The sequence below is a fragment of the Haliotis rubra genome, unplaced genomic scaffold, assembly GCF_003918875.1.
Source record: "Haliotis rubra isolate DU_JTF1 unplaced genomic scaffold, ASM391887v1 Scf1621, whole genome shotgun sequence".
NCBI lineage: Eukaryota > Metazoa > Mollusca > Gastropoda > Lepetellida > Haliotidae > Haliotis > Haliotis rubra.
This window is the reverse complement of record NW_025765583.1, coordinates 6038-30827: the sequence shown is the minus strand read 5'-3', so window position 1 is coordinate 30827 and position 24790 is coordinate 6038. Positions and strand designations below refer to the sequence as shown.

At 45.2% G+C, this 24790-nt stretch overlaps 3 protein-coding genes across 3 annotated transcripts in view; 1 reads left to right on the top strand and 2 right to left on the bottom strand.

The window, feature by feature from the left end:
* The window catches only part of LOC124271686 (tripartite motif-containing protein 3-like), a 46907-nt gene extending 29507 nt beyond the window's left edge, over nucleotides 1–17400 (top strand). The window contains exons 2-6 of the mRNA XM_046706842.1: nucleotides 10772–11827; nucleotides 12070–12128; nucleotides 12308–12356; nucleotides 12859–12918; nucleotides 17168–17400. Of these exons, the coding sequence (XP_046562798.1) occupies nucleotides 11098–11827; nucleotides 12070–12128; nucleotides 12308–12356; nucleotides 12859–12918; nucleotides 17168–17400 (1131 nt within the window). The 5' untranslated portion in view covers nucleotides 10772–11097. The remainder of the gene's footprint in view (nucleotides 1–10771; nucleotides 11828–12069; nucleotides 12129–12307; nucleotides 12357–12858; nucleotides 12919–17167) is intronic.
* Nucleotides 5806–6438, bottom strand: LOC124271688 (U1 small nuclear ribonucleoprotein 70 kDa-like). Its single transcript, XM_046706844.1, has one exon. The coding sequence runs from the start codon at nucleotides 6436–6438 to the stop codon at nucleotides 5806–5808; it is 633 nt and encodes a 210-aa protein (XP_046562800.1).
* On the bottom strand, nucleotides 6485–8160 carry LOC124271687 (eukaryotic translation initiation factor 3 subunit A-like). Its single transcript, XM_046706843.1, has 2 exons — nucleotides 8077–8160; nucleotides 6485–7705 (listed from the first exon to the last, which is right to left on the bottom strand). Exons 1-2 carry the CDS (start codon nucleotides 8158–8160, stop codon nucleotides 6485–6487), a joined length of 1305 nt encoding a protein of 434 aa, XP_046562799.1.
* Nucleotides 17401–24790: the final 7390 nt, after the last annotated feature.

Genomic DNA, 24790 nt, shown 5'->3' with positions numbered 1-24790 from the left:
ATGTTAGCATCTGATGGGGATGTGTGTCTAGGGGCTGTGAGGTGTAGCTGTATGTTGTCATCTGATGAGGGATGTGTTTCTAGGGAATGGAAGTGTAGCTGTATGTTGGCATCTGATGAGGGATGTGTTTCTGGGAACTGAAGTGTAGCTGTATGTTGGCATCTCATGAGGGATGTGTTTCAGGGAATTGAAGTGTAGCTGTATGTTAGCATCTGATAGGGTTGTGTTTTTGGAACTGAAGTGTAGCTGTATGTTGGCATCTGATGAGGGATGTGTTTCTGGCAACTGAAGTGTAGCTGTATGTTGGCATCTGATGAGGGATGTGTTTCTGGGAACTGAAGTGTAGCTGTATGTTGGCATCTGATGAGGGATGTGTTTCTGGGAACTGAAGTGTAGCTGTATGTTAGCATCTGATGGACATGTGTGTCTAGGGGCTGTGAGATGTAGCTGTATGTTAGCATCTGATGGGCATGTGTGTCTAGGGCCTGTGAGATGTAGCTGTATGTTAGCATCTGATGGGCATGTGTGTCTAGGGCCTGTGAGATGTAGCTGTATGTTAGCATCTGATGGGCATGTGTGTCTAGGGCCTGTGAGATGTAGCTGTATGTTAGCATCTGATGGGCATGTGTGTCTAGGGCCTGTGAGATGTAGCTTTATGTTAGCATCTGAAGAGAATGATGTGTTTCTAGGGGCTGTGAGATGTAGCTGTATGTTAGCTTCTGATGGACATGTGTGTGTAGGGGCTGTGAGATGTACCTGTATGTTAGCCCCTGATGGGGATGTGTGTCTAGCGGCCAGGTGTAGGTGGATAGCTGTATGTTGGCATCTGATGAGGGGTGTGTTTCTTGGAACTGAAGTGTAGCTGTATGTTAGCATCTGATAGAAATGTGTTTCTGGGAACTGAAGTGTAGCTGTATGTTGGTATCTGATGAGGGATGTGTTTCTGGGAACTGAAGTGTAGCTGTATGTTGGCATCTGATGAGGGATGTGTTTCTGGGAACTGAAGTGTAGCTGTATGTTAGCATCTGGTAGGGTTGTGTTTCTGGGAACTGAAGTGTAGCTGTATCTTGTCATCTGATGAGGGGTGTGTTTCCTGGAACTGTAGTGTAGCTGTATGTTAGCATCTGATGAGGGATGTGTGTCTAGGGGCTGTGAGGGATAGCTGTATGTTGGCACTTGATGAGGAGTGTGTTTCTCGGAATTGAAGTGCAGCTGTATGTTAGCATCTGATAGGGTTGTGTTTCTGGGAACTGAAGTGTAGCTGTATGTTAGCATCTGATAGAAATGTGTTTCTGGGAACTGAAGTGTAGCTGTATGTTGGTATCTGATGAGGGATGTGTTTCTGGGAACTGAAGTGTAGCTGTATGTTAGCATCTGATAGGGTTGTGTTTCTGGGAACTGAAGTGTAGCTTTATGTTGGCATCTGATGGGTATGTGTGTCTGGGGCATTGAGGTGCAGCTGTATGTTAGCATCTGATGGGCATGTGTGTCTAGAGGCTGTGAGATGTAGCTGTATGTTAGCATCTGATGGGCATGTGTGTCTACGGGCTGTGAGATGTGTACCTGTATGTTAGCACCTGATGGGGATGTGTGTCTAGGGCTGCGACGTGTAGCTATATGTTGTCATCTGATGAGGGATGTGTTTCTAGGGAACGGAAGTGTAGCTGTATGCTGGTATCTGATGAGGGGTGTGTTTTCTGGGAATTGAAGTGTAGCTGTATGTTAGCATCTGATGAGGGATGTGTTTCTGGGAACTGAAGTGTAGCTGTATGTTGGCATCTGATAAGGGATGTGTTTCTGGGAACTGAAGTGTAGCTGTATGTTGGCATCTGATGAGGGATGTGTTTCTGGGAACTGAAGTGTAGCTGTATGTTAGCATCTGATGAGGGATGTGTTTCTGGGAACTGAAGTGTAGCTGTATGTTGGCATCTGATGAGGGATGTGTTTCTGGGTACTGAAGTGTAACTGTATGTTGGCATCTGATGAGGGATGTGTTTCTGGGAACTGAAGTGTAGCTGTATGTTAGCATCTGGTAGGGTTGTGTTTCTGGGAACTGAAGTGTAGCCGTATGTTGGCATCTGGTGGGGTGTGTGTTTTGGGGAACTGAAGTGTAGCTGTATGTTGGCATCTGATAGGGTTGTGTTTCTGGGAACTGAAGTGTAGCTGTATGTTGGCATCTGATGAGGGATGTGTTTCTGGGAACTGAAGTGCAGCTGTATGTTGTCATTTGATGAGGGTTGTGTTTCTGGGAACTGAAGTGTAGCTGTATGTTGGCATCTGATGATGGATGTGTGTCTGGGAACTGAAGTGTAGCTGTATGTTAGCATCTGATAGGGTTGTGTTTCTGGTGTCTATACTCTGTTGTCCATGAAGAGTTGACTTGTTACTCTGTAGATTTCTAATTTATCACATGAGTACAATGTTTGATGACTTTGTAACAGGAATATTTCTAAATAAAATGGCATAAAGTCTTTCACTGTAGTTCCACAACTATAATTTTGAAAAGGGATGTCTTATCTCTGTTGCTAATGATCATTAATAGAGCTGGTGTTTGCTATAAAGGCAAGATTTCGTTGATGTCAGCAAATCAGTAAGTGAATTTTCTAGGACCACTTAGCATATTGTATCTTAAAGGTTGAAGACTGGTCATTTCCACGTGGAAAGCATTCAGTCATATAGGCAGCCAGACATTTCGTGTATGTTTTCTCTGTTGAAATGCTCCATGGGTTGCATTCAGCCACATAGGCAATCAGACATTTGAAAGTTTGGTTTTAAATTTCAGAGATGAAAGTATGACATGAAATGTAGAAAAAGGAAAGCATAGAGTAAAACACTTAACACAAAAACACTTTCACATCAACACGTGTGATTCAGGTCAGCATAGCATTCACCTGAACTGTTCACCCAGATGATCCTCTCTCAGGCCAGGGACAGAAGGAGGTTAAAGTCCGAGAGGAGGCCAAGTTCTTCATTGATGGATCCCAGGCTGACAGAGGTACTCACAGTGCTGAACATTCAGTGTACCACATGTAGACAATAGGGCTGGTACGGGTAACCCATATACCCGGGTCGGGTGGGTAATGAGTTGGACCCGGGTACCCGTCTCAGTACTCGGACCCGTTATTATCATGTGACTAATATATTAAACAATGCGATATGTTACTCTTTCATGATCAATAGGTTTTATTGTCTTTGAAGATTTAGATGTAATTAACAATCATTTATCTTGAATATAATACATGGTTAAGATATTGAAAACCTTAAAACTCTAGCCTCCGACCTGAAGAATTTCTTACCATTTCTTGCAAATTTGACGTCAGGAATTAACATAACGAGTAACCGGGTAGGGTAGAAAATTTGGACCCGTCCCAGCCCTAGGAGACAAGTCCGAGTACCCTAGTATGACTAAAACAGTGTAGTGTTAAAGGGAGACTGGGCTTGTGCCAGTATAAGGGTCGAGCCAGCTGGAGCCTGTTTTCAAGCTCACACTATAATGTATATCGATCTTGCAGTTAATGACGATCATAACTGAGACTTGTAACAAGTCCTGGACTGTGATCCTCTTTCAGATGATTTTCTCAACCCTTGTTCATTTCAAGACATCATTATATGTTTTACAAGGAATGCTTGGTTGTCAAGTGTTTTTGTTTTAATCTCAGAAATCATGAATTTTAGTCTTACATTTTGAATGAATATCTCTTCAGTCTGTCCTATTGTCATGCTTTGTTGTGCAATGAATATCAGCTCCGTTTCTGAGGAGTGTTTTGTAGGTGAGACTCAGGTCCAGCTTACAGGTGTGAGGGTCAGAGGTCAACGTCATTATGTCGCCACTTGATGGTGGCAAGTCCAGATGTGAGAGTGAGTGAGTTTAGTTTTACGGCGCTTTTAGCAATATCCCAGCAATATCACGGCGGGGACACCAGAAATGGAATACACACATTGAATCCGCATGGGGAATCGAACCCGGGTCTTCGGAGTGAGGAGCAAACGCTTTAACCACTAGGCTACCCCACCGTCACTTCACATGTACAGATGTGCAAGTGTAGATGAGATATCTCCCTACAGTACCTGGACTTTGTGTTTATATGTCGTATGACAGTCTTTATCACCATCACGTGGTACCGGCATATCACCTATATAACAAGGAAGCCGAACCTCCAGGTAGGTGTGTGCTGTACCGTCGCGACATATTCCAGTAAAGCTGTCTTGACAAGATATATTTTACAGGAAGATCTGCGAAACATATACGTGAGTATCGTAGATTATGTAATATCTATGTTCGCCTTGATTTACACAATCAGTTTTACACAATCAAGTTTACACAATCAGGCGTCAGGACAAACAGGTAAACCCTTCATTGTCACTCCCACCTCAGACTCAATTCCTGGAAGTGTGTTGTGTGTGATGCATATGATATTGTACTTACAAACAAGGAACTACTCTACCTAACGTTGTGACAGTGAATCGGGGTGTTAATTGTCAGGATATTAGGGTTAGATAGATCCTGTTTCTTCCCTATAAACATCAAGCTTTCGGAAGGTTCCAGACTTTGACAGCAGAACGACATCTTGAGGTGTACAATATCGTCGATTGTAGTGCATGAAGTGGGCGTTACTGTCGTCACGTGACATGCAGGATATGTCATCTTAGAGACGTAACTGTAACTGTGGATCGGTGAGACAGATCTCTACATTCAGCGTCTGTGTAGTCGGGAATGTACATCCAGGAACAAGAGTTGCGGGTGGATATATAGTTAGTGGTTTTAGGGGATCATTGTGGGGCTAAAAGTAATGTGGTATGGTCGTTTGTGTGTGCCCGTACCGCCACATCATTCCGGTTACATCTCCTTCCACCCTTCCGTCTCTCCACTCCATGTGTTCTCTCCTTGTGTGTGTTCCATCTGCGTCCTCCATACCTCACTGTTCTCCATTCCTTCTACCGTGTCCTCCAGTGCTCGGTTCCTCTGTCTCCACCTCTCCGTGTCTCCACCGTCTCTCCTGTGGTGCCACCTCTCACCGTCCACTTGCTCTCCCTCACCGTTCCACTGCCTGGGCAGTGCCTCTCACCGTTCCATGCTCCACCGGTGCCTCCACTGTGCCTCACCGTTCCATGCAGTGCCTCCATGCCTCTCCACGTGCCGTTCCACTGTGCCTCTCCATGCTGTGCCACTCCTGTCTTGTCCATTCTCCTCGGTCCTCCATCCTCCTGTCTACCATTTTCCTTGGCCGTGCCTCTCCACTCTTCCTGTGCCTCCGTTCCGTTCCAGCTCTGGGATCTTGCTCAATACATCCTCTCTCTTCATCCACTCCTCCCCTCCATCCCTCCTCCTTTTCCTCTCACCATTCCTCCTGTGCCACCTCTGTCCACTCTCCTCCTTGGTGCCTCTTTCCATTCCTCTCCTCCTTTTCTTTCCGTTTCCTCTCCATTCCCCTCTCCTCTTCCGTTTCCATTCCACCTCCATGTCCCTGTGCCGTCTGCTCCACCTCACCGTTCCTTTCCTCACCGTTCTCCACTGTGTCTCGTTTCCTGTCTCGTTCCTGCTCCTGCCAGTTCCTTGCTCACCGTCTTGTCCTTCTTGATCATTTTCCTCTTCCGTTCTCCTCGTTCCTCCTCCTTCCTGTCCCTCCTCCTCCTGCCTGTCCTCCTCCTGTTTCCTTCTGTCCTTCATTCACTGTTCCATTCTATGTCCTCCTTGGTCTCTCTTTTCTCTGTCCTTTGTGCAGACCTCCTCCCTCCTCCCGGTCCTCCACCTCTGTCTCATTTTCCTGTCCTCCTCCCGGTCTCTCCACTCTGTCTACAGTGTCCTCACCTCCCGGTCTGTCCGTCTCTGTCCTGTGCACTCTCCCTCTCTCGTCTCCACTCTTGTGTGTCTCCACCTCTGTCCTTGTCTTGTCCTCCCGGTCTGTCCTGTTTTCCTCCCCGGTCTCCCCGTTTCCTTCTGGGTCCTCCGGTCCTCTCCTTGTGTTCCTCCGTGCCACTCTCCTCCTCCTGGTGTCTCCTTCTCTCTTGTCCTGGGTCCTCACGGTCCACTCCACTCCTCTGTCCCTTCCGGTGCCGTCTCTCGGTCTCTCCGGTCTCTCCACCTCTCTGTCCTGTCTGGTCTCTCCACCCTCCCGGTCCCTCTCCACTCCCTGTCCACCTGTCCTGTCCTCTGCGTCCTCCCGGTCTCTCCTCCCTCTCTGACCTCCTGTCTCCGTCCTCTCCTCCTCCCGGTCTCCACCTTCCTCTGTCCTGGTTCGTCCTTTCTCCTCCTCCCGGTCCCTCCACCCTGTCCTCCATCTCAGTCCTCCGTCTCCCTGTCCTCCTGTTCCTCCTCCCGGTCTCCACTCTGTCCGGTTCCTCTCTCCTCCCGGTCTCTCCAGTCCTCCTGTCCTGGGTGCCTCCCCTCCCTCCACCCAGTCTCTCCTCTGTCTCCCTCCGGTCCTCCACTCCTTTCATGCCTCCGTCTCCTCTGTCCTCCTCTGTCCTGTTCCTCCTCCGGTCCTCACTCCTCTGTCCTGCGGTTTCTCCTCCGGTCTCCACCCTCCTCCCATCCTGCGTCCTCCTTGGCCCTCAGCCTCCCGGTCTCCTCCTCTGTCTGTCCTCCTCTCCCGGTCCTCTGTCCTCCTCCGTTTCCTCTCCCTCCGGTCTCTCCACTCTCTGTCCACTGTTTTCCTCCCTCCCGGTCTCCACCCTCTGTCCGTTGTTCTCCTCCCTCCGGTCCTCCTCTGTGCCACTCCTGGTCCTGCCTCTCCTCCCGGTCTCTCCACCTCTGTGCCTGACCTCCGGTCTCCTCCTCTGTCCTCCTGGTATCGCCCTCCGGTCTCTCTCCACTCTCTGTCCTGGTGCCTCCCACTCCCGGTCTCCACTCTCCTCCCGGTTTATCCGGTCTCCGTCCTCCTCCGGTCTCCTGTCCTGGTCCTCCGGTCTCCCACTGTCCGGTCTGTCCTCCCGGTCTCCACCCTCTCTCCGCCAGCTCCTCCCGGTCTCTCCACCTCCCGGTCTCTCCGGTGCCTCCACGGTCTCCTCCCTCTGTCCTGCGTTCTCCTCCGGTCTCCACTCTGTCCATTCGACCTGTCCACCTCCTGGTCTGTCCTTTCCCGTCGTCCTCCCTCCTCCCGGTCCTCCACGGTCCTCCTCCGGTCTCCTCCTCCCTGTCTCTCCACTCTGTGTCTCTCTGTTGTTGCCTCTCCGGTCCTGTCTCTCTGTCCTCGTTCCTCCGGTCTCGGTCCTCTCTCCTTCCTCCGGTCCTCCGCCACCTGGTCTCTCCCTCCTCCGTCTCCACTCCTGGTCTCCGGGTCTGTCCCTCCGGTCTGTCCCGGTTTCCGTCTCTCCGGTCTCTCCATTCCTCTGTCCCTCCTGGTGCCGGCCTCTCCACTCCTCCCGGTCTCTGTCTCTGTCTTCTGTCCATCCTCTCCTCTTCTGGGTCTCTCTCCTCCTGGTCTCCTTCCTCTCTCCTCCTGGTCTCTGTCTCTGGTCCTCCGGGTCCTCCTGGCCGTCTCTCCTCTCCTCCGTCTCTCCCACCTCTCTTTTCCACCGTTTTCCTCCGATCCGGTCTCTCCTCTGTCCACCTGTCTTCCTCCTCCTGGGTCTCCACCCTCTTGTCCTCTGGGTCCCAGTCTCTCCTCTCTCTGTCCACTGTCCACCCTCTCCTCCTCTCCTCTCCACTCCACCGTCTCTCCTCGGTCTCTTGCCCTCCTCTCCTCCGGTCTCTCCACTCTCTGTCCTGTCACCGGTACCTCCTCTCCTCCTCTCAGTCTCTCCACCCTCTGTCCTACTGGTTTTCCTCCCTCTCTCTCCCACCCTCTCCTATCCGGTTCTCCTCTCTCCCTCCGCTCTCCTCGCCTCTGTCCTACTGGAAATCCTCTCTCCTGCCAGTTCATCCACCCTCTGTCCTCTTCCGGTAACCACATCTCTCTTCCTGTCCTCTCTTCTCCAGTCTCCACTGGTAACCGCCCTCTCTCCTGCCTCTATCCACCGTCTCTGTCCTCCTCAGTTCGCCTTCCTCCTCCCTGATTCCCCTGGTACCAGTAACCACATCTCTCTCCTCCTCTCTTTCACCCTCCTACCGTACCCACATCTCTCCCCTCTCCTCACCCTCCTGCCAGTACCCACATCTCTCTCCTCCACCCTCCTATCCTTACATCTCTCCTCCCTCACCCCTCCTACCAGGTCCCACATCTCTCTCCTCCTTCCTGTACCCGTGCCACATTTCTCTCTCCTCTTCACCCTCCTACCAGTACCCACATCTCTCTCCTCCTCTCTTCACCCTCCTACCAGTACCCACATTTCTCTCCTCCTCACTTCACCCTCCTACCAGTGCCCACATTTCTCTCCTCCTCTCTTCACCCTCCTACCAGTACCACATCTCTCTCCTCCCCGCACCAGCCTCCAACCAGTACCCACATCTCTCTCCTCCTCCCTTCGCCCTCCTACCAGTACCCACATTTCTCTCCTCCTCTCTTCACCCTCCTACCAGTACCACATCTCTCTCCTCCCCTCTTCACCCTCCTACCAGTACCCACATCTCTCTCCTACCCGCTTCACCCTCCTACCAGCACCCACAACTTCGTCGTCCCCACTTCAGCCTCCCACCAGTACCCACATCTCTCTCCTCTTCACTTCAGCCTCCTACCAGTACCCACATCTCTCTTCTCTTCTCGCCACCCTCCTGCAAGTACCCACGTCTTCCTCCTCCCCAGCTCTCCATCCAACACGTACCCGCCTCTCCCTCCAACACATAATCGCCTCTGCTTCCTCACCGCTTCTCCCTCCTACCAGAACTCACATCTCCCTTCTTCCCAGTGCTCCCTCCACCCTGCTCTCTCCCATGTAATCAGTCGGGTAAGAATAATTAGAGTACTGGACCTTCTTCCCACAGTACTATGACTTAATATTCACAAGGCGCGTGTGTCCCTAACTCCATTCCATTAGGACTAAACTCGCTCATAAGCCTGTAACCCGGAAGTTACCTGTACAACAAGGAAGTCGAACGACAAGCAGGTGAATACTGTACTGTCTCGACATGTTCCAGAAATTCCTTCTTGGTGTAGCTGTATTTGGTTAATTTTCAGCGCAATACATGTGTGAGTATAGTAATTATGTAATTTCTATGTCGACCTTCATTTAAGTGTTCACAATCAGGCGTCAGGGCAAACAGGTAAACCCTTCATTGTCACTCCCACCTCAGACGCCATTACTCGTGGTGTGTTGTACACGTAGCATGTTATATTGCACTTACAAAACAAGGACAACTCGACCTAACATTGCCACAGAGATACAGGGTGTTACTGGCATATATTAGAAATAGATACATTCCGTTCCTTTACAAGTATCAAACTGGCAGAGCCCAGTTGTGACTTGACAGCAGTCAAACTTGAGGTATGATATTATTGTGGATCGTTGTGCATGGGCGTTATCGTCATCAAGCTACAAGTAGGACAGGCTATTTTTAGGCGTTTAATGGTGCTTGTGATCACCGAGAGAGTTCTGTCATTGGGTGACTGCGGGTGGTCGGGTAGATAAAGGGGCACTGGTTCGGGGTGGATAAACAGTTGATGTTTCTAGCCAGCTCGAGGTGTGGGAAATACGGGTAGATTGAATAGTATATTGTGTCAGGTAGAACAAGTGGCGTAAGGGTAGCCTAATTGTTAAAGTGACTGCTCGTCATACTGATGACCAGGGTTCGATCACGGGTACAGTGTGTGAAGCGGCGTTAATCCATACTCACTCACTCATTGTATATTATTGGGTTGTGCTCAGTCCCAGGCGAGTTGTTAGGCGTGAGTTAGTACTGTTGTCTCTTTGTTGTAATTGATGTTATGCCTTTGGTGAACAGGGGTGTGTTGGCGGAGGTACCAGTCCTTGCACCTACAGCTAATTTAAGGGCAATTGTTAATGTATTTGTATTTGTTTGCTATTTATTGGAAAAGGGCAAATTCGTTGATGGACTCTGTCTGGAAGTTGAGGGACAAATAAGGTGAAGAAATATACAACTGATGAGCAAATAAAACAAATTAGCATTGAGCTTAGAGTAAATTAGGATGGAAACAAGCCATGCAAAAGTGGAAGAAAGATATGTTTGACTTGCGAGAGTCCGGTAGTTGATATTGTCTTGTATTCGTGACGAGGCCGTGTCGGTGTAGTTGTCGGTCCCAACTGTGTTCATGTATAAACTCACAACGCCGTTTAGAAAGTGAGCAGATGGAACCTGTACTATATTTGGGATTACACTTTATCAGGAAAGTACTGATTCTAGTACTGAGGTTAAGTCCCATCCGAGATTCGAACCCACTCTCTTAGTGTGAGAGTTAGAGTCTCTAATCCTGCCTTAGCGGACCCATCTGTTTGAATGACTTAATGGATATGATAGAGCGGTGGGTAGCCAAGTGGGTAAAGCGTTCTCTCGTCTCGTCAAGGTCTGGGTTCGATCACCACATGGGAACAATATGTGAAGCCCATTCCTGGTTTCGCCCGCAGTGATATTGCTGGAATATTGCTAAACCCCAATTCAGTTACTTACTCACTCACTCAATAATGGATATAGTAAACTATGTCTAAGATTGGGGTTTACAGGGTTGTTCTCTTCTAGTCCTCACAAGGGTTGTTGCCTCTTTTCCCTTCATTGATGTAGTGAAATGTGTTTGCCGGAGTTTTACTGAAAATCATACTTCATCATGGGGAAGTGCTATATTCCAACGCATATATTTTCTTCGAATTCGTTTGCCATTCTTGATAACATGTTCATATTATTTTATTGAAGTGAATTAGGACAATGATATGTTTGTTTCAGAATGGACTCCTTCCCCAAATGTGCTGTCTGTCAGCAGCAGTTTACCCTGAAGGGACCCGCCCCCCTACCTACTGCCCTGTCTACACGCTGTGTGTGAGACGTGTGTGACATCTGCAGCTGGTGGTGTGATATCATGCTCTACATGTCAGAGGGAGGTCAACCTCACAGACACAAGCCTCCAGAAGGATGCAGTGAGACAGAAGGAAATATTCCACCTGACGGTCAAACATCGCCCCACAGAGCTTCTCTGTACAAATGAAGATGACGACCAGGCTGTGTGTTGGTGTCCAGAATGTGAAGACTTCCTCTGTGAATACTGCCAGAACATGCACAACAGCGTTAAAGCTACCAGACGACATGTTGTTGAAACCATTGTGGACACAGCACCAGGAGGCATGCAGGCTGAACCAGTTTGCAAACTTCACAAGCGTTATCCTCTGGAATATTTTGACAAAAGCTGCAACATTTTAATCTGTACGAAATGCAGACTTGGCGACCATGCTGAACACGACGTTGAAGATTTAGACGTAGCTTCTGACGCTGCTCAAGGGCGGATAGAACAACATGGGAAGAACCTGACTGCACAGCATACTTCTCACCAAGCATATTTGAAGAGTATCAGCAAAGCCGTGAATGACACCAAGAAGACAAGCAGCGCTGTGGAGGAGACCATCCACCACACTTTCCATTCTCTGAGGACACAACTCGATCAAAGAGAGAAGGAACTGATCATCGATCTTGACAATCAGACGAAGCAGAAACTGTCAAATCTACACATTGAACAAGTTACCTCTGAAGGCGAGAGTGAACGATGCAAGTGGACCTCAGACTACATCAAGACAGTTCTCAGATATGCTTCGAACTCGGACTTTCTGACGCTCGAGAGTTCAATACAAGAAACAACGAAGACTTACCTCAGATCAGTTCCACCAGAGCTGCACCGTTCACCTGCAGCCGTCTTCAACATGAGAGGACTGGAAAAATTGAAATCCGACATTTCTAAGTTTGGGTCTCTCGTTGGAGATGGATCAGCATCTGATGAACACACACTGAGGGGTACTTACTTCTGACTCAATATGTCTCACATTTGATTTTTCTTTCAGTATTTCCTAGCATACTGTCAAGTATTTCTTATCAGGCTTTGTCAGAAAAAAAATGATAGCTTGTTGATGTTTCTCTTGACCATTCATTTAATTTGATTTTAAGATGGTGAGCTGATGCTAGTTCTATTCCTTTCTAAAAAAGACTCGGTGAAACATAAAATGATCGATCTGTAACAATTGTTGGTTATTTTACAGACAGAGGTACACAGACAGATGACATCCATCTACCTGACCTTGAGAACACACTCAAGCATGTAAGTACTTCTTAGTAAGCATACGTATATACGTCTCGTTGTCTCTGAGGTAATAATTATTGTCACCTGCGTACATATAATGTTCATATTGAACTTATGCTTGTATGTTAGAAGTGAAACAAGCCTACTGTTTTGTGAATCTTCGATTGCGACATTGAAATACTTCCTTTTGTTTCAAGTTGAAGCTTCCAGAGGCCTCTAAGGATCCAACACCACTACCACAGTTTGGTGAGGTTATTTTCCTTTATTTTGCAAAACGTAAGAATGGAAAATAGCGTTACTGTATGTGTCCCTTTACTTTTCATGCCATAATATCAGAAGCACATACTTCTAACTCCTGTATGATTTAAACAGAAATAGTTATGAATGGGCAGAAGATGGACCCATAAGCTATTTATCCAAAGGATAGCTTAGTGATTAATATTTGAACAGATCTTGGTCTTTTCATGTTGAGATGATACTGTGATACTTGTACACTTAAGGGCAAAAATCTGATACGTTATCAATACCCGTTTCTAATGGACAGAAGCTGAGGCTAAACAATGTTGAAATGTGACTTTACTGACATTACAGGGACCCAGGTCTGTCTTAGCCGATACTTTGTTGTGTACAAAGGTGGAGTACCTCTCATTTTGAAACAAAGAAAGTCCCAAATATCGAAGTTACTGTTATGTCCTAATGTGTATGAGCACGGCTATTTTTGTTCTTCATGCTAGAGAATATTTTGCAGATGCGGGGACGAACACCTACAGTCTGGAATCAGGAACAGTGACCACGTTGACTCTGCAGTGTGAGTATAATCAGTTGCTTGCTTGGTGATGCTGAAACACCGATAGGTTACTGGATGAAGCGCTCTTTCCTGACGTGTGACGATGCTGTCAAGGTTTGCTGCTGAAACCCTATGACAGTGTGGACCTTGTGTACCATTGGAATCCGACAGGGGTATTGTTTTAGTGATCCCCATCTTCTGAACAACGAATATGGTACTGGGTGTATTCAGGTTTCCGTGTCTTCTGAACAAAGGATATGGTACTGGGTGTATTCAGGTTTCCGTAGCTTCTGACCACAGGCTGTGGTACTGGATTTGGTCTTAAGGTTTGATCGTTAGACCACAGACTGTATTAGATGTCGTGATGGTGCCCGCCCTTTAAACACTCATGATAGTGCTCGGTGTAGTGATGTCCTCCTTTAAACACTCATTATAGCGCTGGGTGTAGTGATGCCCGCCTTTAAACACTCATTATAGCGCTCGGTGTAGTGATGCCCGCCTTTAAACACTCATTATAGCGCTGGGTGTAGTGATGCCCGCCTTTAAACACTCATTATAGCGCTGGGTGTAGTGATGTCCTCCTTTAAACACTCATTATAGCGCTGGGTGTATTGATGTCCTCCTTTAAACACTCATTATAGCGCTGGGTGTGGTGATCGCCACCTTTAAACACTCATTATAGCGCTGGGTGTAGTGATGTCCGCCTTTAAACACTCATTATAGCGCTGGGTGTGGTGATGTCCGCCTTTAAACACTCATTATAGCGCTGGGTGTAGTGATGTCTGCCTTTAAACACTCATTATAGCGCTGGGTGTAGTGATGTCCTGCTTTAAACACTCATTATAGCGCTGGGTGTGGTGATGTCCGCCTTTAAACACTCATTATAGCGCTGGGTGTAGTGATGTCCTGCTTTAAACACTCATTATAGCGCTGGGTGTGGTGATGTCCGCCTTTAAACACTCATTATAGCGCTAGGTGCAGTGATGTCTGCCTTTAAACACTCATTATAGCGCTAGGTGTGGTGATGTCCGCCTTTAAACACTCATTATAGCGCTGGGTGTGGTGATGTCCGCCTTTAAACACTCATTATAGCGCTGGGTGTAGTGATGTCCTGCTTTAAACACTCATTATAGCGCTGGGTGTGGTGATGTCCGCCTTTAAACACTCATTATAGCGCTAGGTGCAGTGATGTCTGCCTTTAAACACTCATTATAGCGCTAGGTGTGGTGATGTCCGCCTTTAAACACTCATTATAGCGCTGGGTGTGGTGATGTCCGCCTTTAAACACTCATTATAGCGCTGGGTGTAGTGATGTCTGCCTTTAAACACTCATTATAGCGCTGGGTGTAGTGATGTCCTGCTTTAAACACTCATTATAGCGCTGGGTGTGGTGATGTCCGCCTTTAAACACTCATTATAGCGCTGGGTGCAGTGATGTCTGCCTTTAAACACTCATTATAGCGCTAGGTGTGGTGATGTCCGCCTTTAAACACTCATTATAGCGCTGGGTGTGGTGATGTCCGCCTTTAAACACTCATTATAGCGCTGGGTGTAGTGATGTCCGCCTTTTAACACAATATATGGTACTGGATGTTACGGTCTTGCTTGTTCTTTAAACAAAGGACACGTTACTTGGTGTAGTGATATCCAGCCTGGTTTATATAGGGGGTTCTGTGGTACTATGTTTTACTATTTAATTTCGTTTTAACACCGGAGTGAGTGAGGTTAGTTTTACGCCGCACTCAGCAATATTCCAGTTATATGGTGGCGGTCTGTAAATAATCGAGCCTGGACCTGTCAATCCAGTGATCAACAGCTTGAGCATCGATCTACGCAACTTGGATACGAGTTGTGTCAACCAGGTAAGAGAGCTTGACCATCCGATCCCGTCTGCTGCCTCTTACGACAAATATTGTTCACACTTGTGGGAAAACCAAAGGGTACATATTATAGTGTTGAAAATAGGGAGAATCTTAGAGAACAACTCTACACAGGGCGGGGCCACAAACCACAAAATGAAGTCTTGGATGCAAAATACTATCAAGTTTTATGACATGCTCAACTGAATTCCTTATGTGTATATTTTTAAATGAAGAATTATATAGTCATTTCTTAATTTTAACAAGCAAAACATCTCAGTGATCAGCAAACTTATAATATAAAACAAGCAAAATTCCACCTATATGGTAGCGGTCTGTAAATAATCGAGTCTGGGCCAGAAAATCTTGTGATCAGCAGCATGAGTATCGATTTACGCCATCGGAATACTATGACATGTGTCAACTAAGTCAGCAAGTCTGACCACCCAATCCCGTTAGTCGCCTGTTACGACAAGCATGGGGTATTATCAATTCTAACCCGGATCTTCACGGGTGTGTAAGCACTGGACATGGTGTTACACGCCCTTTAAACAATAGGCATGCCACCGGTTCTAGTTTTTGGTAAGCCTGTGCAGTTTTATCGTCATGAGTTTTGGGGTGAAGAATTATTGGCTTTGAATATTGAGAGTTTTAACGTCTTGTCATTTCCGATACTGTTTCTAGAAGATGTAACTTCCGTATGTATCAACAGAATCCATATTCCCCTATATCATTCCAAAGCCTGGGACGTATCGTTATAGACAGTGAACCATCAGCTGGAGGAAGCATGGAGTCTAAAATTACATGTGTTTATTTTGTGTTGGCGCTTAGAGTAGGTGGTAAATATATATTTGTAACTGAAGCTAGGACTATGGACCTCCACTAGGGTTTTGCCGAGGTGACCACTGAAGGTTAGCCAGACTGGGCGTCACGGAAGACATGGGATGTAATATGAATGTGTCTACAATGGGTCCGCCGAAATGCGTGTTTACTCAAGGAGATGTGTATTCGCAGCGATTGACTTATATGAATAGATGTACTTGACTTATCTGACCCACAGAAATTCAGTGTACTTGTAGGGACTCCAGTTGGAATTTGCCCCAAAACTATTACCAATTTAAAAGGGGCGTCATATGGATGTGCAATCAAAGCCGACGCACACTGAGGGGTCACACCTGGTTCTCACTAACTTGATCTGACTGGTCTACTGTCCGTTGTATGATAATGTCTAAACCAAGGCCCTAAATCACCACAAATTTGTTTCATTATCTTTGTTAACATTTAGAACAAATTCTTGGCTTTTTGTTTGTGTAAAGAAATAACCCATTGTTGTCGGTTTGTGTCAATCAGTGAGATGAAAAGTCTAACGTTATAACAGGAAGATCTAGAGGTTTGATGAGCTGTAATAAATATTATACTTTAGAAACATTTATACTTTTGCGAAAATCGCTTTCATATAATAAATGGAGGTCATTTCAGATCGACCTAAAGCAGATATTTCAATTTAGTTTTGAGAAACTAAACTGAAATACTTGATAGTTATTAAAGGGTGAGAGTTTATACACATATAAGGATATTGACTTAAATGAGCATAACACAGACTAAAAGATGATTGACGACAGTTAAACTATTTGCATATGAGAATAAACGTTTTTCATATCACAAATGTTCGCCCATTAATTAAAAGTCAAATACCTGTGATAATGATCGGCCAGGTTGTCAGTCCTCCCGGTGATATTATATTTGATTCTTTTCTTTGAAAAATCTGGAAACAGACCTCCTTGACATATACGAAATTGATAGAATTCAAACCCATCTTTAATAATACTTCCATCTGTCCCAGCCAATACACATGACTCGACCACCTCCCACACAGCGAGTGTGTTTGAAACTGGGCACAGTGATTGAAGCGGACGTAGAAGTTACCTATTGACACTGTGTCTGGTGAACACTCAGATGTAAAAATATCATCAAACAACTGCTTTTTATATCTTATTGTTTAGTAAACTGTATAAGAAGAGTTTAGAATACCAACAATAATAGTTTATCGTCATGAAATGATTTTTATACACATGGGTTTTCATACGGAAATGTCTATTTCTGACTACTGACAACAAACCAGCTCAACTGACAGTGTCTGACAAAATGTTTCATGGAGTGTTTATTTCAGTGTCAGTCAATATTAAACTGTATGAAAAACATTTAGAATACCCATACAAATATTTTTCACAGTATAATTGTGTGTATTTAAGTGACGAGTGGTGATACAATTCACACACAGGCGAAAATGGCGGCCGATCATTCAGTGCGCTGTTTTGTAAACATTGAAACAGGGTTGACAATAAACATGACTAATTTGTTGTCTGAAGTCGGGAAATTTGTTAAACTGTAAACAAAATGTATATTTCCAGGTCCTAAACAACTACAACTGAACGCTGCTCGAACCAACACAGACTGGTGCCACGTAACTACAGTCGGTCAGCTGGTGAACTCGCCGCCCGCCACACAACACACAGACACAGCGGCAGCAGGTTACGGACATATTGGGGGTACATGTGCCTCCACCCCCATCCCCTTCCTCCATCCCCTCTACTGTCACCCCTGTCCCACACACACACCCACGATACTGGGAGACACACTCTAGGAGTGGGTGTGGTGAGTGGGAAAGGAGTGGTGGGGTGGTTTTATCCTGGAGATGGGTGTGGTGGAGGAGAGCCAGGTAGACAGTATGTGGTGTGTGTTTCATTACCAGCACCGCTCCTGGTGTGTGTCAGTGTAGAGAGATGTTGCACACACCAGGGGAGTCTCTGTACCAGGGTGTGGCAGCAGGGGGAGGGGGGGAAGTGTTACAGTAACACAATGTCTGACACACGCGGCACACAGGCCACCCTCCACTACGGCGTTGTGCTGGATGTGGGGAGGGGGAGACTCGCCTTCATCGACCTCGACAGAGAGGTTGTATTAGCCAAGGTGGATGTTGAGTGGAGCGAGTCTCTTCTTCCCATGTTTGGTGTTGGGTCGCTAGATGTCTACACAGTCAACATGAAGGTGATAAGTGGGGCAGATATCACCATGACTGACACCAAGAAGTCACTTATCTATGACGCCTTGAATTAGACAATGAAATAAACATGACATTGTGTAAACTTGTAAGTGTGACTTATTTATTTCAACTGTCAAATGTAATTGTAGTGATTAGAGGCGGACGTATAAGTTGTCTGTCTATGTGCTGTTTGTTTGTGGACAAGAATGTAACGAAGTCAGTTAAATGTGTTGTTTTACTGCTTGACTGGAATCTCCTGTGTATAAGAAAGATTTTACATCCACACGCATGACTATTGTTATGATTATTATTCTGCAGTAGTTGACCAGTTTATCATACATTTCATACATGTCTGGGAAATATCACAATAAATAACTTCAGTCTAGTTCATCAAAGTTGTTTCAAATCATGAATTTATCGCCATGTTTCATTGTCTTCTCTGCTATGTAATACAAAATGTTTTAAAATCCCCACATGAATATTGTTTGAGGATAGGGAATTATTGTAGTTGTGAATCCACATACGCTACAGTTGATGTCAAAGTGAAGAAATATGATGAAAGTGATTATGAAGCGGACATAGAATGTCCCCGTTTACATGTTGACAGACGTATATTCAGAAATACAATCAAGTTAGCAGAATCTTTTGTTTTCCTAATTGGATTTGGATTCTGTTGTCACTAAAATGTATTTCAAATCCACACATGACTAGTTTATAGATTAACTGAAGCAGAAATGTCAGACTTAGAGGGTACTGGCTTCTTCCCGGTTAATCAAACTACTGTCCGCTAAAAGTTCATCAACTGCCATGGGTCGATTTATGCCGGATAAAAGTAGCTTCCGGAGTGTGACGTGAAAGTTAGGCTGCCGTCTGTAAGGACAGCGGAAATATGCTTGGACACATTATGTCTTCACATTTCTGAACAATGAAAAGTGGTCAAATGTAATCTATTTAATATTTGGGATTACATTTTCTCCGTTTCTTTGGGGGTTGGAGTCCCAAGTGGTATCGTTACTAAGGAGTAAACATGCATCCCTATATCGGTAGAGAATTACGTCAGATTCCGTATATAGATATAGATTTTGCAGTTTGACTCATGAGTGATAACAGTTTAGACAAGAGTCTAGAGAGAATGGCGTTTAGCCATAAGTTAGAAATATATCCGTCGTGAGAGACAGAACACAATCGAAAAATCAAAGAGGGAGAAGTAACCGAACGTTACTTACCGATACTTTTCCATCATAATAATATTCATGAGTGCTAGGACGGATACAGAGATTAACGAATCAAAACGATGAGTTGAAACGTATGTGATCAAGATCAGGCCGAGGCTCGAACCATATAAATAGACAGGTTGGGCACTGGGCGACTGGTGCGCTTTTAAAGTGACGGAAGCCAGTCCACGCTACCTCCCAGTCTCCCGTGTCAGTACGAGCCTACCCTAACTGTTGGTGAAGTTGTATTTAGAAATGGACTTAGACAGAGAAAAACTAACATGTGGGTATAACTTGGTGTTGCGTTTATCTATGAATGTATGTGTGCCAGAATGTAATGCCAGTTAGTTAGGTGTCCATGGCCTCCTCTCACAAAAACATAGATGATCAATAAGATTACTGAAACCACAAGTAGTAAGAAAACTATTAGTGGTAGGAGTTTACTAACACAAGACGCCAGTTACGACCAGTATTCATAGATTGACCATAGATCAATTAAAGGAGGGGTTAAAGGGCAACTGTTGATTTAAAATTATGTTGGTATGTGTGACGTTTTTTTTATAATAACTTTGAAGAGCATCCTAATTTAAGAATTTTGGAGGTGGGCCCGTAAAAGCATCCTTAGGGGACTTGGTCGCTTCGGTTTATTTCTTCGAGAGAATGGATTTACTTATGTTTATAAGAACCCTGGTTGTGTCCCTTGCAATATGAACCGCTATATATAGAAAAGATAGAGGCCATTAATCTGTCACCAGTGACAATTCCTGTGTCATAGGAAAATAGGACTCACTATTTACAAGTCCACGTCAACCCATAGAAGGCTTATCAAATACAAAAGACATTATTCCAGCTATATGGCGGTGATCTGTAAATAATCAAGTATGGGCCGAACAATCCAGTGATCAACAGCATGAGCATCGATCTACTCAATTGGGATATGACGATATGTGTTTACCATGTCAGCGGGGGTCTGACCACCGATCCCGTTACTCGGCTTTACGACAAGCATGGGTTGCTGAAGACCAGATTCTAACTTGGATCTTAACAGATCCGATTGTTTACTGTGACGTCACACAGCTGGAATATCCATGGTGCTGCGCAAACCCTCTTAGGCTTCCTGGGAACAGAATATTGAAGCTTCTGATGTTTCCGATTGTATTACACGTGAAAGTTGCTCTTTGTTTTGATATGTTATCATCGGTCATTGGTTGAATCAGTAACAGCCCTATTTTCAAAATCACTGATTCTCCATCTACTCGATAGATACAACATAACTTTATCTCTTACAAAACCTGAACTGTCTTCACACATATTTTTAACAAAGTGACAAGGTCACCGACCTGTATCCGTCTCGCTCACTTGCCTTGATATAATATAAAGGCTGTGTTAGCTCTGTTGTTGTTTTTGGTAACATCTACATAATCCCTGAGCGTACAGTCAGTATGTAAAGTTATGCATAAGTATTTTCAGTATCATGTCCAGTTAGCTCTGCTTGAGGCATCGGATAATATACCCTATGAACATGTTGTTATCTATTAGGAACATACAATGTCTGCAACAAGATTTCAGTCTGTATTCGCTCCCATATACACTGAGGCTTCTGCGTGAATCCCACGTTAATGAGTTTATGATGATGATGATGTTTTATATACAATTGTACATTGAAATGGTAACTGGAATGTATGGAATCAATGTTTGAAATGATATTACGTCAGCGCCAGGCAATAACCAGATTCGATGATCTGCCAACATTGATTCCATCGGCATATGAGGCAAAATATTAATAATAATTATATAAATGTCTTCGGAGTTCAATGCGACAAAGTAAAGTGGGTTTAGTTTTACGCCGCTTTTAGCAATATTCCAGCAATATCCTCCATCGGATAACACCAGAAATGGACTTCACATTGTACCCAATTAGGATATCAGACCCGGGTCTTCGGCGTGACGAGGCGTACCCTTTAACCACTAGTAGCTATCACAACCTCGACGACAAAAAGCATGTCCTAAGCTACAGGTAGTACCCATCCACTTACTCAATGTACATATACACATGGCCTTCAAACAATGGAGCCCAGAACAGGTGTTAAAATGTCAATGTATTCTACGTCCATGCTGGAATTACATTAAGACTTTCAACGAATGAATGATGGTGAGTGAGTTTGGTTTTACGCCACTTTTAACAATATTCCAGCAATATCGGGGCGGGAACACCAGAAAATGGAGCTCCACATTGTACCCATGTGAGTCGGACCAGTTCTTCGGCGTGACGGGCGAACCTTTTAACCACTAAACTGCTACACCACGCCCCACTTGAGATTATGAGGTCACATGAGGTGGAATACCCAGATCAAAAAGTATTAGTTCAAATGCCGTTTTATCAGACATTTGGGAGGTGGGATGCTTGGTCAGTTACAATTAATGATTGTCGATTCCCAACAAGGATGCCGTTTGTTGTACCTGATATTCCTGGAAAATTATGAAAACAGAACAAAACCATGCTTACTCTCTTATCTTCACTGACAATGTTGTACGCTTCTTCTGTTAGATGCTGATCTGGATCTGTTTTATTGTGCCTCTTTATCAAATGTCGAAACTGAGCATAACCAGCAACCATGGAGACAGCTGGTATGTGCAACAAATCTCGATTCCTGCATTGATGAGTCCCGTCCAAGGAGGTGCTGATACTACAAGAGGACACATCATCAGGGTGGAAATCAGAAGCCCCATGAAACAAGGGACAGAGTGAGTGAGAGAATGAATTTAGTTTTACACCGCGCTCAGCAATATTCCAGGTATATGGCGGTGGTCTGTAATTAATCGAAGCCTGGACCACACAATCCAGTGATCAACAGCATGAGCATCGATCTGCGCAATTGGGAACCGATGACATGTAATCAACCCAAGCCAGAGCCTGACCACCCGATCCCGTTGGTCGCCTCTCGACAAGCATGGATTACTGAAAGTACATTCTAACCTCTGGACCTGCACGGGTCAGGGACGAGATGGAGTCTACGATGATAGGAAGTGAGAAATGGTAATTTCTGATTTATCCTTCTCCACTTATGCGATTTCCAAGCAACATGGAGATCTCTATTTAATATATTTACCTTTTATGAACTTGTATGAAAAGAGATATAATGTTGTCCATTATTTGAGGGACAATTACGTCTTTATTAAACGTGAATATATATTGTATACACAATCAACAATGTTTACATACCTGCTGCGGCGATATAAAGGAGTCTCTATCGCTTACGTCGCATCATCTGAATACGGACTGTTCATCCCTAAAAGTTTGTCCTAATTTGAAAATGATTCTTGAATGCTTTCCACCTCATCATGATCAAATAACAAACTATGAAAATGTAGTCTCTATTGACGAGTTTAATAAAATATTAACCAACTGGCGGATACAGTTTTGAGGGAGGGCGTACGATTTCTATAATGGCTGGAGTACATCTGTGCTAAAATATCTGTTGATAACATTTGAGAGGGACAAATGGTATTGATAACCTAACCAGACAAACCAGACCAACTTCAAGCAAAGGATTATAATTTTGTTTGTCAAAAACGTAACGATAACCGATCAGTGGTAATTTCTGTATGCATATATTAATATTTTGAGGACGATACTAATATATTGCAGAAGTCGACTATAGCTGTTTCCCAGTACAAGACGCGTACGATTAAAGGTGGGAAATAGCGATATGGGGTTGTAACTACTGGAAATAAATCGTCCTGTCAGTGTTACTCAACACTAAAACTACGTCTTGATCTTTACACCCGACAAAAAGCTAAGCCCTCAGCAGCTCCTACACGTGCACGTGAGCGTGGTCTGACCTTACTGCAGCTATAAAACAACAATGAATGACATGATCAACCAGTTCTATGTCGACAGAAACTAAACAGAACAACCACGGTTCAAGAACAAAGTCAACCAGCAAGAAGAATATCTTTGGTGGCATTCCGGTAACCCAGTCATTATGTTCAAAACGACAGCACACAATATTGAAAATATTGTCAGTTTTAATCACTGGATGGATGTACGTATGTAACAATCTTACACAAAATGGACCAGTCTGGCTGATTCAATCTGCCATGGAGGTCTCCTGTGAAAGCTGCTTGTTAAACTAATGATTCTGATTCGGTGTAGAAGAACCTTATGTTCCACTCCAATGGAATATCATGTGTTATTACATTTACAAAGCATATCAGTATTTCACTGTTTACTAAAAGGTTCGCATGAGCTCTATAACAATGGTATTGACCCAAAGTACCACCTACCCTCCATAATAGCATCACCAGTGATGTTGCCCAATTATTAGTCAATAAACAAACAGGAGGTCGCCGCATACTTTTTGCCTGGGACAAGAACGGTAAACCTAGTAATTGTGCTTCCGCCAGGACAAGAACTGATAGGCGCCACATGTATACCAATGGGTGTTACCGGGACCAGAACTAATAGTCGCCACACATGTACCAATGGTGTTACCAGGACGGAACTAATGAGTCGCCACACATGTACCGAAGTGATTCTACCGGGACGGAAAGTAATAGTCGCCACACATGTACCAATGGTGCTACCAGGACGGTGATAATAGAAGCGCCACTACATGCCACCAATGGTGTTACCAGGACGGAACTAATAAATCGCCACACATGTACAGAAATAGTGTTCCAGGACGGAACTAACAACGTCGCCACACATGTACCAATGGGTGTTACCAGGTCGGAACTAATGAGTCGCCACATATATGTACCAATGGTGCTTGCTACCAGGACTGGAACTAATGAATGCCACGTATGTACCAATGGTGTTGCCAGGACGGAACTAATAGCTGCCACACGTGTACCAATGGTGCTACCGGGACCCGGAACTAATAGTCGCGCACTACAATGAGTATAGTGCCACATGGTGCTACCAGGACAGAACTAATAGTCAGTCACCACATGTACCAATGGTGTTGCCAGGACAGAACAATAGTCGCCACACACATGCCAATGGTGTTACCGGGACGGAACTAGTTTTAGACACATGTACCAATGGTGTCACAGGGACCAGAACTAACAGTCGCCACTTGTACCAGTGGTTCTGCCAGGACAGAACTAATAGTCGCCACAAATGTACCAATGGTACTACCAGGACGGAGCTATGGTAAGCTGCCACGTGCACCAATAGTACTTCAGGACGGAACAAACAGTCGCCACACATGTACCAATGGTGCTACCAGGACGGAAGTAATAGTCGCCACATGGCTACCAATGTTATTTAACGGAACTAATGGTGCTACCAGGACTGGGACGGAGTAATAGTCGCCACACGTGTACCAATGGTGTTACCAGGACGGAAGTGACAGGCGCCACACGTATTCAAATGGTGCTACCAGGACTGGAAGTAATAGTCGCCACACGTGTACCAATAGCGTGCTTTACCAGGAATGGAACTTATAGTCGACACATGTACCAATGGGTGTTACCGATGATGTTACATACACATGACCAATGGTGATGTAATAGGCGCCACACATGTACCAATGGTGCCACCAGGACGGAAGTAATAGGCGCCACACTTGTACCCAATAGTACTACCAGGACGGAACTAATAGTCGCCACGCATGTACCAATGGTGCAACCAGGGACGGAACTAGTCGCTACATGCACCAATGTAAGACCAATGGAGTCATACCGGGACGGTGATCGTATGCCACTAATTGTACCCACTGTGGTGATATGTACCACTGGTGATCGCATAGTCGCCATGTACCACTGGTGAT

Excerpts from the sequence above, each read along its gene's own strand:
- LOC124271688 (XM_046706844.1), bottom strand. The coding sequence starts at position 6,438 with ATGAAAGGAGTGGAGGACCGGAGGGAGACAGAGGAGAGACTGGGTGGA.
- LOC124271687 (XM_046706843.1), bottom strand. The coding sequence starts at position 8,160 with ATGTGGGACCTGGTAGGAGGGGTGAGGGAGGAGAGATGTAAGGATAGG. Across the intron at positions 7,706-8,076 it reads ATGTGGGTACTGGCAGGAGG|GACAGAGAGTGGAGAGACCG; the intron begins GTGAGGAGAGGG and ends TACCGGTGACAG.